This window comes from Anthonomus grandis, chromosome 12 (assembly GCF_022605725.1).
Source record: "Anthonomus grandis grandis chromosome 12, icAntGran1.3, whole genome shotgun sequence".
NCBI classification, from domain to species: domain Eukaryota; kingdom Metazoa; phylum Arthropoda; class Insecta; order Coleoptera; family Curculionidae; genus Anthonomus; species Anthonomus grandis.
Window position 1 is genome coordinate 10,517,391 of NC_065557.1, and position 16,414 is coordinate 10,533,804.

Here is a 16,414-nt window from a genome sequence, read left to right on the forward strand (position 1 = left end):
ATATAGAGAGAGAGTGTCCACTAGACAGAAAACTATTTTTGGAACAATAAAGATTAAATGCATAATATTTTTAAAACTAGATAAGTAAAAAATGTGCAAAAATATATAGGGTGTTCTATTTCATAACCTAGGTGTACCTTGAGAGACAGGCTATTATTGGTCGTTTAATATACAATTTTAATTTTTAATCCACAAAAACTAGAAAAGTGATGTTTCCTTGCACCTCCACCAAACTTTAGCTAACTTGACTGAAATTTCGAAGTTATTTTTCAAAGAAACACGATTAATGTCATTTGATATTTTTATTTTTGATAAAAATGTACTATTAATACAAAAAAATCTAATATTAAAAAAGAAAGAGGAAAAAATATGAAAATTTATGAATTTTTTTTTTCAAAAGTCACTTACATTTACTTAGTGGAAACTTACGGCAAAAACTATGTTCCTGGCACTTGCACCAATATTTATGTCGTTACAAATACTTAAATAAGAAAACAAATGGGGTACTTTTCGAAAGAATGAAATCGATGACGTATTTGTGTTGTTTTCTTTAGATATTAACATTTTTAAACATCTTTTTTAAGAAAAAATTTTAAAGTGGAATTACAAACATCATATTTGTTGGCACCTTTACCAATCTGTAAATAATTGGGAAGGATTTTAATATTTTAAAAAATATCGTTTTCAAAATTGTTCTTAGTCAATTAATTCGTAAAGAGCTACTTTGTAATTGCAAAATTGAGGTAATCAAACAAATCTTATAGAAATTAGTGGCAGAGTAAGGGATTCGTTATAATTAAATTTAATAAAAAATTATCCAAACCTTTTTTTAAATTTATTCATATAATAATTACGACGTTTTACCAATTTTAACAAAATTATTATTACAAAATAGTTATTAAACATTTTTACAATTGAAAAGCATTATATATGCTAATAAAAAAAAATTAATTTTAAGTCCAAAAATAAATATTTTATTTTAAAACAATTTTTTTTAAATTAGATTTTATTTTTGGAAATTTTTTGTTTGTTGTTTTTCAGCATTATCAGCATAAAAAACTGATTATTTCATCGGCTACGTACCCACTATAAGCAACAAAAAAATGGAAAATATTCCCAAGTATATTTCAAAAAACCCTGTATATTAGTGTATATATAGTTTACGTGCCGCGTCTTCTTTACCTCAATCTGCATTTTACTAGCGCCTTCGCCAACTTTTAAAGCTGTTTTCGCTTCTTAAGTTGGTCTTTTCGCTTGCCTCTTAAATTTTTCAAAAACAGTTTTAGAAACTTCAAAATAACAAATAAACAAAATACTATAAAAATCACAATAAATACAAATACAAATATATAAACATCCACATTATATGCTACAAGATGGCAAGTATCTCTGGACTTTGGAATAAGAAAGTCTGCTCCGTTCGAGGAGTTATGTCTCATAACATACTCTACCCAATAAACTGCTTTTTTCAGTTGGTCATATGGTTGATCCCTTATTTTTATTGCAAATTCCTCCATATTGTGAAGATATCTATGAAGAACTTATAAGGAAAAGAGCTCATTGAAAATTTACAATACTTACACAGGATTAGTCAATAAAGTATAAGCAGCTTCATAAATAGCATCTTCAGTCAAATTATGATAGTCCAACTCTAATCCTAATTTATTATCTGTTATAAATTTAATATTTCTATGATGTTCATCATAAATTGGGATACCAATAACAGGTACACCATGGTATAGAGCTTCTTGAATAGTCATGGTTCCTCCGGTGGTTATCAGGAGCTTAGTATGCAGATGACCTAAATTCAGATAAGAAATTAAATAACAAGTTAGCACTGTACTGATCAATAAACCTTACCCAGTAAATCGTTTTGTGGCAACCACTTATGGATTACAATATTCGAAGGTCTATCGTTAAAAGGGTGTTCGTCTCCCTCAAGTCTATCTCTCCAAACCACAGTTTTTTGCTGCAATCTCAAAAAAGCATGTGCAAAATTCATTTTGACGTTTTTATCAAAGATATTTTGAGAAATATCCGTTCCGGTAGTGAAGAAAACTATTCCTTGGTTTGCGTTGCCTATAATCAAACTCAAAATCTGAAAAGAGATCACAATTAGACATTTCATGAGACAATCGATATCGATCGTACGATAAACAGGTCAAATGTGTTATCAATAAAAGAACAATGCAGAAGCTGCCTGCTGAACAAGTTTACTTAACAAGAAGATGGACATTAAGATCGTGGTTACAGAATATCGCCCTGAATCAAGAACAAGATCGAAAACTGACTGATAGAGGTCCTGTTTCGTTCAAATTCCTCCAAGCATTAGAAATATCTTGGAAAAAGTTGAATTATTACGTCTAACATTCTCCAATAAAAGCAGGAAGAATGAACACTGCGATCAAGTTGCAAATTTCGAGCCTAATATGACGTGACGGATGCTTACTCATTTACCTTTCAGCTTAGTAAATATATTAAGTCCAGGTAAGAAATCAGCAAAGAATTCAAGTCAATTCAATTTATTAGGTAATAATGCACAGTATATAAATACAATAGACATAAATGACACCTAAATGCAGAGGTATTTGTGTGTAAATATATGTATATAAAATGTTCTCTCTACGAAGAAATACAATAAAAATTGATTTTACCAAAGCTGGATTAGTTAGTTTAGGTATCTAATAATTACATAATATAATACTGAATTTAGAATGTATAGGTATATCACACAAAACTAAGTTAATAATGTATAATGCATATATAATGAGCTCTAGAAATTGGCCCTTGATCACATTTTAGATAATATTTATTATATGTAAATCATTATATCTATCCTACAAAAACCAAGAAATTAACTGGAAAAAATTAATATCAAATAAAGTATATGCTAGCTCACAAATTTTGTTTTTTTTATTTTAATATAATTAGTAACTAAGACATTAAATTTTTTTAAAAATTTTGCTTAATTTCATTTGGCAATAGGTTATAAAGTTTGGGGCCCAAGAAAAATATTGTTTGCTGACTTAATGTTCGGTTTACTTTAGGTAGGAGTATATTTTTATTTAAATTGCACCTGGTTTGATGGTGATGATTGGTAGTTGTTTGTTTAGAATGATGTTTATGATTGAATTTGTATTTTATGATTGAATTCTGTACAATTTTAAGTGCACCAATACTGTTTTCGTAAGCTGTGCCCCAGAGCAATATTCCATATCTTAGTAATGGTTCAATTAAAGCCTTGTATATCAAAATCAGTATTTTTCTTGAAAGAATTTCTCTAAGAATATAAAAATTATGGATTAGTGCTCCAATTTTTTTTTAATTTTTTTAATTTTTTAACCCTAATGATCCCATTTTAAGTTTTTATCTATGTATACACCCAATTATTTAATTGAATCAACCTGTTCAATAGAATTTTCTATATTGTTGACTTTACTATTTTGGAAATCTGGTCTACCGGTGTCCTTTATAGAAAATGTAATGAAATTTGATTTTTTGCTATTTAGAGTGATTTTAAAGGTGTCTAAAAATTTTTTTATTAAGGCCAGACCATGTTGAAATTTTGATTTAACATCTTCCCATGTGTCCTCATAGAAAACAACAGAAGTATCATCTGCGTAGGAAACTATCTTCCCACGTAAATCTACCTCATTTATACCATTCATGTAGATATTTAATAGTATGGGTCCCAGCACAGTGCCCTGTGGCACCCCAGTACTTACAATCTTTGGCTCGCTAATAGTATCTTGAATTTTGGTGTATTTTACCCTATTTGATAGGTAGTTCTTTAAGAGTAACAAAACGTTTCCTCGTATACCATATTTTTCCAGAACTTCCAATAAGATTGAATGGCAGACTGTATCAAATACCTTTGATAAGTCCAGGAATTACATTTTTGTCTAGATGCTCAGTTATGGTACCCACAAGTTCATACATGGCATCCACTGTGTTTATACCAAAGGTAAACCCAAATTGGTTTTTCGATAGAATATTGTTATGATTAAGATAAGACGTCAATCTTTCTTAGGGGATTTCTCAGAGATTTTGGCAAATTTAGAAATGGTACTTATAGGTCTGTAGTTTTCCATGTGTTGTTTTTTACCTGATTTAAAGATGGGACTTACGGTGAATACTTTAAACTAGTATGGTACTTTTCCAGTCTGAAATATTAGATTTATAATATGTACTAGAGGTTCTAATAAGTATGAATGAAGACACTTTATTACTTTTGATGTTATTCCATCCTTACCTGGGGTGCAGTTATTTTTTAGGGAGCTTATATGTTTAATTACATCACTTTTTGTCACAGGTGGTAAATACATAGATGTTTGACATGCATTTTTTAGTTTAAATTGGACTGAGGGCTTTGCTACTGTATCTGCTATTTTAGAGCCTGCATCAATAAAAAAGTATTAAAACTATCGGCAAAATTTTTAGGATCTGCTATCTTAGTACCATTTTCCAAAAACATATAATTGCAGTAATGTAGTATGTCATTGATAGGGCACGAGGATATATCTAGAACATATTGCGTTTTTGATAATAAAAGAATAATCCATTACTTTCTATTGATTAAGAAATAAAACAGGAAGAATACCAAATGGCCAAACGCCTGGAAGTGATAATAATTTTAATAATAAAAGAGGAATTGTCGTGGAGATCGAATCATTAAGCTCATTACATTGTCAGTCTGGATCTAAAAGCGTTAATGACATATGGGAAAACTGCATAGAGGAAGTATTAGGAGAATTACACAATCGCAAATAAAGCTCTATATAGCAAACTAAGATAAGCATTTAAGGCGCGAAAATAATACAGTATTTCCAAGAGTAGTTGTAAATGCCATAGATAAACTATGAGTGTATATATTATGAAGAACATAAAATGGATTCTAAGCTTATATAAACTTAAACAACAGACATTTATTTCTTATCGAGAAATAAAAGGCAATATCTCCCTCTAGACATCTCTAAGGGTTTCTTGTACCTGAAAAAGTAAAAAACTTCTTAAGACGAATTAACTCTTTAAAGACCTCTGAGAGATTCTACTTGATTAACTACTAACCACAGAGTTCTTGAAGATGCTAGCATAACAAACGAAGCACGTGTTAATAAAATGTTTTAATTAAATAGTAACTTGTTACTTGTTATAATTTGAAGGATTGCACTTCAAGGTTAGCTTGAGGTTGATAAAAGTGTTACAGAAAAAACAGATGAGATTTGTGAAAAAAGGTGAGTTGGTTGAATAAATTAAAGAGTTGGATGAGAAGATTGGAGGATTTTATTGAAAATTGCTGTAAGGGTTGTAAAAAAACGTTAATCCATATAATTTGAATAACATCTGGGAGTAATAGCTCCAAGAGGATCTGATTCATAGTTGTCCTGACTGGATGAAAATCATTCTTTTTGATCCCTACTTTTATAAAACCTACTTCTTATAAATCTTACTTAGTACCTACCCCTGGCAATTCTTCTACTTTCTTAATATGCATCCCACCGACAGGTATAATATTAGGTGTTAAAGGCTTTGCTTCATTCAAAAAGGGAAACTCATTAACAAAAAGCAACGATATTTTCCTCTTTATATCTTCAAAATCAAATGTATCATTCAGCATCCTTTCTGCCAAACGTTTCAAAGCTTTACTCTCCCACGTCTTCTTAAACATGATCTCTAGCTGTGTGAAAATAAAACTTTCTGTCCGGCCTAAGAAACTCGTATCCAACGGTTGTCTAAAAAAATTATTTAATTAAATGCAACAAATTACAGAAACAATGAATTACTTCAATAAAGGCGAAACAAAATCCGAAGAGTATCCGGCATTTCCAAACATCTCGGATAAGTAAGGCGTCAAAGCTGACGGGGTGAATCCGATAGTGGGCGGAAAGCCAAACTTCTGGATCAATGGATAGAGACACGGTCCGAAAGTTAAATCTATTAGAATCAGATCAAATTTGAAATTGTCTGGATAATTCCAGAGAGAATTGAATCCTTTTGAGTGGTAAGTTTTGTTGCAAATAGCGTAGTTATACTCGTAGTTCAGATACAACTTTCTTAATGGCGAAGAGGTCAAGTGTTCAGATCTATTTGTTTGCAAGTGAGTTCTAAAAATACCTAAAAAAATCTTATAAAATATTTAAGTAGTAATTTTCTGGTCATAATCAGAAGAAGCATTCAGATTTCAAATTTAAATATACGTTTTGGGTAACGTATGAATAATAACGGTTTAGTTTCTTTGACAGTAGCAGGGACTTTTTACATGTATCACTCACATGTCCGTACCTTCAAATGTTATAGGATGATAAAATTCACTTTCTTCAATAGCCTTTGCGAAAGAACCTCCTAAGGTTATATTGTGTCCTTTTTTAGCTAGAGCTTCAGCTAGTTCACCAATCCATATCTGATGACTTCTTCGGGCAGTCTCGTAAGCTATGAGTATATTAGCTGAGTAAACTCCTGATAGGTAAACAAGCATCAGTATCAGGGGTCGCATATTGATACTAAAATTGAAAATAGGTTTTTCAATTATTTTCTTAATATTATTTAATTAAAATTAGGGTTTTTAAACGTTCTCATACCAAATTGTCTATAAAATAATCATTTAATAAATTCATAATTTATAATCATTATTTTAATAGAATGTTTGAAGGTAACTTTTTCTATGTTTGCAGGTTAAACATTAAATATTTTTTACGAATGTCCTATTAATATCCCAAAAACCAAATTGTATTTTATAATTTTAGTCTTTTTTAAATGAGGAGAATATTCCATTTACGTTACAAGTGCTATTTTAAGTTTTCCAGTGAATATTATTAGTAAAATCTTAAAATATTCTTATCAGATGTCTGACAGCTAAAAACTAAGAATCCATTACTATGCCCCAGTTGACTTTTATCATCATTTTACTAGTACCAAATCTGTTTAACCTTTTGGACCCTTTGCAATAACTATTCGAGATTAAACTTAATAATAAAAACTTAAAAGAACGCATATTAGGTTGTATGTATAAAATTGGTTGATGTAGGTTAAGTATATAAAATTTTAAAGTAAACAAGTAAAATTTATCGAACTAAATAACAAATTTTTCCTGAATAATTTTTACTATAGAAACGCGAGAGATCCAGAGAATAGTAAATAAATTGTTGATCTTCTGTATAATAGCCATACATCGGGTAATTATCCAACAATAATATTATCCAACAGTGCGTTAAAAATTTTGCATTTAAAAATGTCTGCTAAGGTCAACTTTGTAAAAGAGTCGTTTGTCGTTAATTCATCAAAATATCATCTAATAAACTAGATTTATTTCTTCTAAGGCAATTGTCATATTTAGCCTCTGTAAAAGAACGCTCCTGTGTTTATGGCAGTCAAAACCCTTTTCCATACAGATGCTAGAACCAAAAATTCAAATGATCCCAAGTATAAAGGCCGTTAAGATCAGACTGGATTTCTACAATTAAATTCAAATACTCTATGGCTTTTAATGCATCACGCTTTCTATTCTAGCAGACCAGCGAGTTGTAGATAGAGAATGAAGAGACCCTCTAATATGTTTTTTGAATTCCCCATATTTGAGGATTGGCGGAGAAAATATTATATATAGAGACATAACCTCAGGTACCTCGCGTAAATTCAGGGAATTACATGCACAAGGGGAAAACATTGCGAAAGGGTTGCCTGAGCTCTCTTATAGGCATTCGATATATGAGCCGCTCAGAGGAAAAGTGGTATATGTCAGTATCTTCTAATTTTTGAGTTATACCATTAATTATGTTTCTACTGGTCTAATATATTCAGTCGAAAAATGGTATAAGTCAAAATTTTAACCTAGCTAAGATAAGAGGTTCCTAACGTTATTCCTCTCAACATAATGGATTCGTTCGCTGGAATAGTGGTATAAGTCAAGGCACCACGCTGTTCCGATGTCGCGCCAGGTCCTATTAAACTCGCTTTTTCATGTTTAGTCACGTTTTTTTAGTGTTATGGAACGTAGTGTGTAGATCAGTTACTGTAGCTAAGAAAAAAGATATGATAGAACTTCTTCAGTGGATTCCCCCGATTCAGCATCAGTTCTTCCTGGACTTACTGACAAAAGAAGATGCTGTTGACAGTGGTCCATTATCCGATTCTGATGAAGATTAATTTGTTTAATAACTTGTTCTTGCTCTCCTTACTGTAAGTTTCGTATGTAAGATAAGTAGTAGTAATGTTTTGCTCTTCAAGCTCTATATTTTTTGAACACTTTTATCAGTAATAGATATCATAGTAAACATACTACAGTTAATATTTTTCTTTGGTTCATCAGTTTTGTGAAATTTGGTTAACTTTTACGAGGAAAAGTGATATAACTCTCCAAGTTATACCACTTTTCCGCTATGTTTTTGAAAAAAACTTACTGGAAGAATGACATTTAGCGGCGAAAATGTAATTATTGGGCGCAATCAGTAAAAATGTTTACCATATGAAATTTTAGTACAGGGTTATTATAAATATGTACAAAAAAGTAAAGAATATGTTACTGTGATTTTTTAATTCATCCAGATGCAAAATATCAATTTTCTAAATTTCTACTTTAAGGGAGTTACACCACTTTTCCGCTGAAAGGCTCATATTACTGCTGTTGTCAATCTGCGACAGGAATAGAGTGTTTCTGCAGAATATCCAGAATTAACTTGGCTATGACATCTTCAGTCTTTTGATTGTAGTTTGCAAATTTCAAAACTCATATTGTTAAATAGAAGATGTTTTTTCAGCATCAGAACAATCTCCTTCGTCCAAACATTAAAAGTGGTTAAGTGACATTTTTGGCAAAATTGAGTTTTTTACATGGATGGATCCGTTATGGAAATCTGCATGCCACTATTCTTTTACAGAAACGTATTATTTTTTATTAATATCGAGGTAAAGTTTACTCTGTATGAGAGAATTGGAGCACACAAGGTCGTCACTAGCATCAAAATTGCGGCCCACATTGAAAACGTCACTGTTATATACGGGAATAACCGGTAACTGCATTTAGGGTCTTCTTGGATTGCGAAAGCCACAAGAAATAGTAAAAGTGGATTGTTTCGGATTTAAGTTAGATGCAGTTATTAGCCACTTTTATGCTTTGTATCTAAAGTATCATTAACAATCTTTTTTTTTCAAAATGTAGTTCCGAACGTGTTCAACACAGCTAGATATAATTTTTTTTTATATATCCGCTAATAATTAATGAACTTGTAATCTACAGCTTTTTGTTGTGTGTATTTTATTTTTTCTTAATTAACGACAAGAAGAGGATCATAGTTGCTACTTATAATTCCAATATTCGGAAAAAATTTCCGTTTCTTAGCATGCCGATGTCAAGACTGTCCCCTCTAAAGGCAAGTTCCCGTTCTGCCAGAAATAGCGATACATCTAAAAAACATGAAAGTAAATCTTTCCAAGTTTGTTTCTGATCCTTTATTTGTTTAACCAACAAGTTATTAATGGAAGGATATGCACCAAGATTATTTTCTAATTGGCGCTATTTAACATAATTTGCCTTAAGAATATTGCTACTTTTATGAAAAGAAATTCTTTCGTAGAGTTTCTTATGCTCTATAGATGGTCTTCAAGCCACAGTTGTGATTACCGAAAGCACCGACACCGATTGCTGAGAAGATCTTGACTTATTGCTACTGAATAAACGACATGGGATACAGAGAAAAGCTCGTTTCATTACACTCCAAACTAACCAATCTCTGGTAAGTGTTTCGCCATTTTGTAACTTTTTATTTACAAATATTTACAAATAACAAAATTAGATTTTTATTTTGTTGCAGAAGACCTTTATCAAACCCAAAAATTGTATATACTCGTAAGTATTGCGATTAAAATCGTTATCATTTCCAGAATTCGGATGGTTATGACAACTACAATAAGTATTCTTTTAATTTTTATCATTAGCATTTGAATCGAAAAGGGAGACTGAAATGGAATATGTTTTTAGTAATAGCTTATATATGACTTTACAAACGATACCCATAGTCGACATCTGTAGTTGATGGAACTTAATAAGCCATTATATATCTTTACCTAATAATAATAATCCCAACAGGTTAAAAAGCAATTTTATAATAAATATATTCTCGTAAATTAATTTGTTTGACGTCTGGGGCGATATGTGTTTTAAATATTCAAAAAGAATTACTGATTTAAATAATTCAAATGTAGATATTTGCAAACATTCTTACAAAAGCTACATGAAAGCCATGAAATAAAAAAAAAAAAACAATACCTGAGAGAAAGCAATTATGAGAAATAAAACTAATTGATAGTTTTGTAAATTATACTTGAATTGTACTTTGTGCTAACAGTGTAAGCACCTGTAGCTACGTTTTAAGTAACAATATGATAAGAAATACAAAAAACTTAAAAACATGTTTTTAGAGTATTTAAAGGTAAAAAAGTAATACAAAACAAATACTGAAATCTTACTAAATACTAAACACATTTTAAAACATACACTGCAAATTGCAATTAACAGACTAAATTTAAATGTAAGATTCTTTCTATAGTGGCTATTCAACTTCAATTTTTCCAACTTTCAACAGATTTTTCGTTTGAAATGCTGCAGTTAAATGTTCAATTCAGTCAATTGCATAAGGTTGGTTATAAGCATTGAGAGCGATAATTGCGTAAGTGTTTATGTTCGCTACTGTAGTTTATCGGACCAATTGTCAAACATGCGCCGTATGTTTTTAGTGCTTTCGACTCACGGTTTCCGTGTAAAGGATTATCAACTAAACTTAACACCACCTTAGAGCTATTTTCCATGGCAGAAAATCTTGAGGAAATTTTTTATGTTAATATTTTCAATACTGTTTCCTGTATTACACGTGTTTGACGTGGTGTGTGTTATTTTTTATTTCCTCTATTACAATTCTCTTCTAGATCAGGCGACTCTAATACAGGAGACAGTTTCGGCGACATTTTTGTCAAGATTCTCCGATGTGCAAAACGGCTCAATTTTTTTTACAGAATTCATGAATTTACTGCGACTGCTTATGCGACTTATTATGGCACCGATTGTTATAATCGATTTATTAATAAAGAACATTTTTCAGTATATGTCTCCATTACGTTGCAATCACTTCGCGGTAATATTGTGTCTATTGAAAATTTTCTGATTTTACTATTAATATTGTTATAAAAATTAATTAAAACATTATTTTAGTTCATGAAAAATTTACAAAATTTAGGTTATAATAAATAATTCTGACAAATTATGCAAGAATTAAATAATTGTAAAAACCATCTGAAGTCATTTCCTAATGACACAAAGATATTACTACAGGAAAATTCAAGGGATGAAAACTGAATATGTATACATCCTTGAAAGAACTAGCACAAATTTACGGACATTACAGGTGTACCTAAAATTTCTAGAAATATTTTTAAAAAAATATCAAAATGTTTAAAATTTAAGAACATAAATGAAACTAGATATCTTAAAACATGTCCAGAATATTCCAATAACCTTCCATAAATTCAAAAGCTGATAGAACCCAGTCAGAACATCTATGAAACCATATCAAATACATACCTTTAGTCTAAAATATGTACATACTATCACAAACAGAAAACATTTACTAAAAATAATTCCATTAAACAAACACCGAATCTATCCATTTTTACGTAAGGATTACCCGTAATGCCGCAGATTATAAATTATTTTTATCATTTTGACTGATGGTAGATGATGATAGTCAATGATGTACCAAGCAGCCATAGGTAAGCCAAAAAAAATATTTACGTGGCCTGGCATCAATGGCTTAATATACTGGGAGGGAATATATACAGTATACAGGGTGAATCAAAACCTACGATTTTTTTTTACGGACGTCCTACATTAATGGAGAATGGCAATAATTTAGCATTGTATATATACTTACTAGCGTTGTTAATAATTATACAATGTGGTCGGTTTTCTATAAACCTGGCAATATATAGATAATGTTAAATAGAGTACCCAGTATTTGCTGTCTATTTTTTGAAAACACTCTGTTTTACGTAAACCGTATATACTTTATATTGGATTGATTTAGTGAAAGGTTCGTTTCACCATTTTGTCAAAAAAAATTGAGGATATTGAAATATTTTGTTCCATTCGCCATATCATGCAGAAAATGCCATTGTCATCTTCTGAAATGCTCTGTAAATTGATTTCTGTATTCAATATTTTAACGTTTATTTCTAATGTCTAATAGATGTCGCTACTTAATATGATATAATGGCGTAGAATTTAAATTTGGATATTAAACCAATTTATTTTTTGGCTTTCAAGCCGACATTTCTGAACGAATCTTAATGAGAAAGAGAGAGAGAAAAATCAAAGAAATCATAGAACTCTAAAAATACCGGAGATGTCCCATTTTTTTTCAAGTTTTTTTTTAATGTTCGGACGATTATATCATAGAAGAATGAATCTATGAATAATAATAAAGGACCTAGATGGCACATTTATTATTTGTATATTTTAATAAATCCAATTTATATGACACCACTGATTACTTTGGGAAAATTTGTAATGTGATACTAGACCGAATGTATTCTAATGAAATTGTTTCAATTTTATGTCAAGCATATTAAAAAACAACAAAAAAATGTTATGAGTTATGGTAAAGACTGAAAAAAAATTTTTGGAAATTATATATTTAGTATTAAATGGTTAAGCATTTAAAGGAGTTCGGAATAAATCCATATTTATCCTAATCACATCAAATTGCTTTTTCAATTAAATTTTAATTTTAAATTTGTCAATACGCAACGCAAAAATATACGTGTTCTCGCACGTATATTTTCCCCATAAAGCCGATACCTCATTTGCCTATTTTTGCATTATTTCCCGAATTATGCAATTTTAATTTACATAATAGGTGCAGCTCATATAAAAAGCGCCAGTGAATATAGTTAAAAATGATTTGGCTCATCAAAGTGTATCGAACCGATTCTCCATACAGAATTGAACAGAAGAGAAATTGTGGGAATGGGGAAAACGGATTGCTTGGTGTTCAAAGGACTAAAAAAACTTAATCATTAAATTTTTGATTAAATATTTAGTTGCTACATATTTTCGTTTTATTGTAAATAGTTTTTTATACATAGCATTATATAACGAGGATACGTACGTTAGAACAATGCGCATGTAAAGACGCAAAAAAAAATAAGGGTAGTACTTGCCCACACGTGTTTCTGCCTACTGGCTTCTTTAGGGGAAGGCTTTCGTTTCTAAAATAAATTTATAAATTTATTTATGAAGTGCGTTCCATATTGAAACTAGAGCTAAAGAGATCCTCATTTTTTTCGGAAAACCTCTGAGAATTAAATGAAGGCAATATTACCAATTTGACTGCGACATAAAATCTAAAAATATACCGAAATTTTTTTAATTTTTCAAAAAAGAGTTGGTATTTGGGATTTTTTTTTTGCAATTTTTGACACTTACAGGCAAATATTTAAAGATTTTCTAATATGATGAACTAATTTTATGATGACTTCCTTACACTTGAGGGTGACCTCAATAATCTAGCACTTTGGTGTTACGCCAGGATCTCAACATCTCCAAATGCAAATTCATCAAATTTTATAAGACAAAACAATCGTGTAACTTTATTTATCATATAAACAATACTCCTTCAAAGTGTGTGCAACAGAAAAGACTTAGGATTGCTACTTGATTGCTAACTAGACTTCAATGGACATATAAATCACGTTGTTAATAAATCTCTAAAGTTGCTGGGATTCATTTAATGTAGTACCAGAAATTTTCATTTCATCAACAATTATTCAATTTATTCGAACGATCATTAGGTATTGATTGAAAGATGCGCGTATACACTTCTGTGCACTCTGCTGCCTGCATAATGAAAATTAAACCGAAATCAAAATGGAATATAACTCTATGTAAAGAAATGTAAACACTATACAAAAATAAATTTAAAACTCATAAAAATAAAACTACCAAAAAATAATTCTTTAAATAAGAGGCTCAAACAAATCTCCTTCTTTGGCTTAATAATAAGTTAACTTGTCTAATTAAGTCTCACAGTCGAATTGAGCGATCTGCGCATGCGTAAAAAGTTCTTATGGATAAATAGTCAAAGCTTGAAAAATCGATAAGATGAGTCAATAAGGTATCACCATATCACTCATGCACATTAGGGAGTTTTCTACTGTAAAATACAATGCCAAATTTACATTATGTTTGATGTTGCTTTCTCTCTTTCTTGCTTTCAGATGCTCATACTTTTTATGGGACGTTTATATAGAGTTTCTCTAGTGTACATATACACGTTGGGGATCATTAAGCATAGAAAAAGGCTTAAAGACGAAATATGGCAACGCAAACGAATGTATTGCATGCGGTCTGCTACTTGCATAATAAAAATTAAACCGTTATTTTAATAAAAATAAAAACTCTGATCATAAAAGCCAACAACATAACTCCAAAAATTAAAGTAATTTAGAGACAAATCGGGAGATCTAGGAGGTCACTTAATACGGCCGAGCACAGTTATCTTGTTGAAAATATACCGATCCCAGATCTAAGTCAGGGAAGATTTGAATGGCTGGAAGAACTTTGTTTTTGCAGCAGTTTGTTTTTGCTTGGTTTTGCAGCAACTCAAGGTATTTTTGGGGTTTTAAAGTCCTATTATTATTATTATCCCATTATTTTAAAAAACTTTAAGATACCATTGAAAAAATTGCCTTATAATATTGTTGGTTCAACTATCAGCCCAACCAAACATTTGATTTTTGGCACTGAATACGGAATTGAAAAGTTCTGTATCAATTCAGCAGTTCTGTATCAGTTCAGTATCAAGAGACCAATATCAGAATCATGGAAGGATTGTGTTTCTCATGTAACTGAAAAGAAGAATAATTTAAAAATAGAATATATTGTAAAAAAAATCATTTTGATTTGGTTTTTCCATCATGGTTTCATAAAATTCCATTCTTCGCCACTGGTCGTTGACTCCTGAGGTTTAAAATATTTGAAACATTTGAAACCATGTTTGTTACAAGTATTCGTAACAGTTTTATGAACCATAGCCAGTTTCTTTCCAACACTTCTACTTTATCGTGTTGAATCTAACTTCTAGGGCACTACAAACCATTTCTTTTAGTCATCCATCTTGCTCCTGGACCCTTTCTTTCCTTAGAAGCGGTGTTGCGAATGTTTGGATAAAGGGTAATCTTCAATTCCTCAACCTGTATATCGGTCCTTCCTTGAGGCATTTTGTAAACCTCCCTATAAAGCGATGTTGATATGACCGAAACGTAACGAATTATGTAACCCTTTTGGTAGGTTGCTGTAAACGCCCATTTGAGAATAGGAAAATGTAAGGGTGTTGGTTATTTATTAGGGAATTTTATTTAATTTTTCTGTAATCCTATATAAGCTTGTTTTATTTATGAGAGCATTATTTTCATTTATTTTCTTTGAATGAAAATTGATGCGATGAACTGGGTATAAATTTAAAAATATATATTTTAAGTAGATCACAAGAATTTGACAGAGGTCAATACTTTTTGCATTATGTGGTAACGATGCTAGAATCGACAGATATGAGCCATGCCGAGTGCTGCCATATAAAGAAATTAAAATATTTATAACGCAGTCTTCATTTTCAGGAAAGTTATTCAAATATTAAACGAAAATTCAAAGAAATTTTAAATGCGATACTACTTTTTGCATTGTGTGGCAACAACGCTAGAACCGTTAAGTATGAATTGTTTCGAATGCAGCATATTCTGTATGTTTACCCAATATGCTTATTAGCAATCGTTGACATTGCAAATCCACATTGCTCGAATGCTTTGTTGCCATACAGAAAAATGTTGTAATAATTAGGTAGTTTATTAAAATTAACACAACAAAAAGAAGCAGAAAATAACGAAAAAAAAAGAAAAATATTGAAAAATAAGAGAAAAAAAATTATTCGAAAATTAGGGAAATTAGCAGCTTATTTGTACTTCCATTAATTGTCAATAATGCCAAAACTCATCATTCGGGAAAGTCAATGATTCCCTAAAAGAATTATTAAAGTTTAGAATTCGTTTTATAAAGAAGAATGTTATAGAACTAAAAACTGTAGAAAGAAACTTAAAATAAAAATATAAACTTAAAATATCTGACAAATTATTTTCAATTCAGGTAAAAAAGCCTGGAAAACCTATATAATATTTCAAATCCCTTAAAGAGATAAAATAAAAAGACGTTAAATACCTGGAAAATATAAAAATTACTCCAGAGGCTTGAAAAGCAATTGAAATACATAAAATTTTGATTTTTTTCAATTATCTAAAAGATATAAAAAAATTAGTTTCATTCCTTACAAAACATAAAACTTATAATAAATGCCTGGAATAAAATGAAAAAATATTT

The 16,414-nt window shown here is 30.3% G+C and overlaps 1 protein-coding gene across 1 annotated transcript; it reads right to left on the reverse strand.

Annotated features, from left to right (window-relative positions):
- Positions 1-388: 388 nt before the first annotated feature.
- On the reverse strand, positions 389-11,711 carry LOC126742913 (UDP-glycosyltransferase UGT5). Its single transcript, XM_050449775.1, has 7 exons — positions 11,570-11,711; positions 6,283-6,500; positions 5,784-6,114; positions 5,462-5,732; positions 1,861-2,098; positions 1,582-1,801; positions 389-1,530 (listed from the first exon to the last, which is right to left on the reverse strand). Exons 2-7 carry the CDS (start codon positions 6,491-6,493, stop codon positions 1,218-1,220), a joined length of 1,584 nt encoding a protein of 527 aa, XP_050305732.1. The 5' UTR covers positions 6,494-6,500; positions 11,570-11,711; the 3' UTR covers positions 389-1,217.
- Between the last annotated feature and the right edge of the window lie 4,703 nt (positions 11,712-16,414).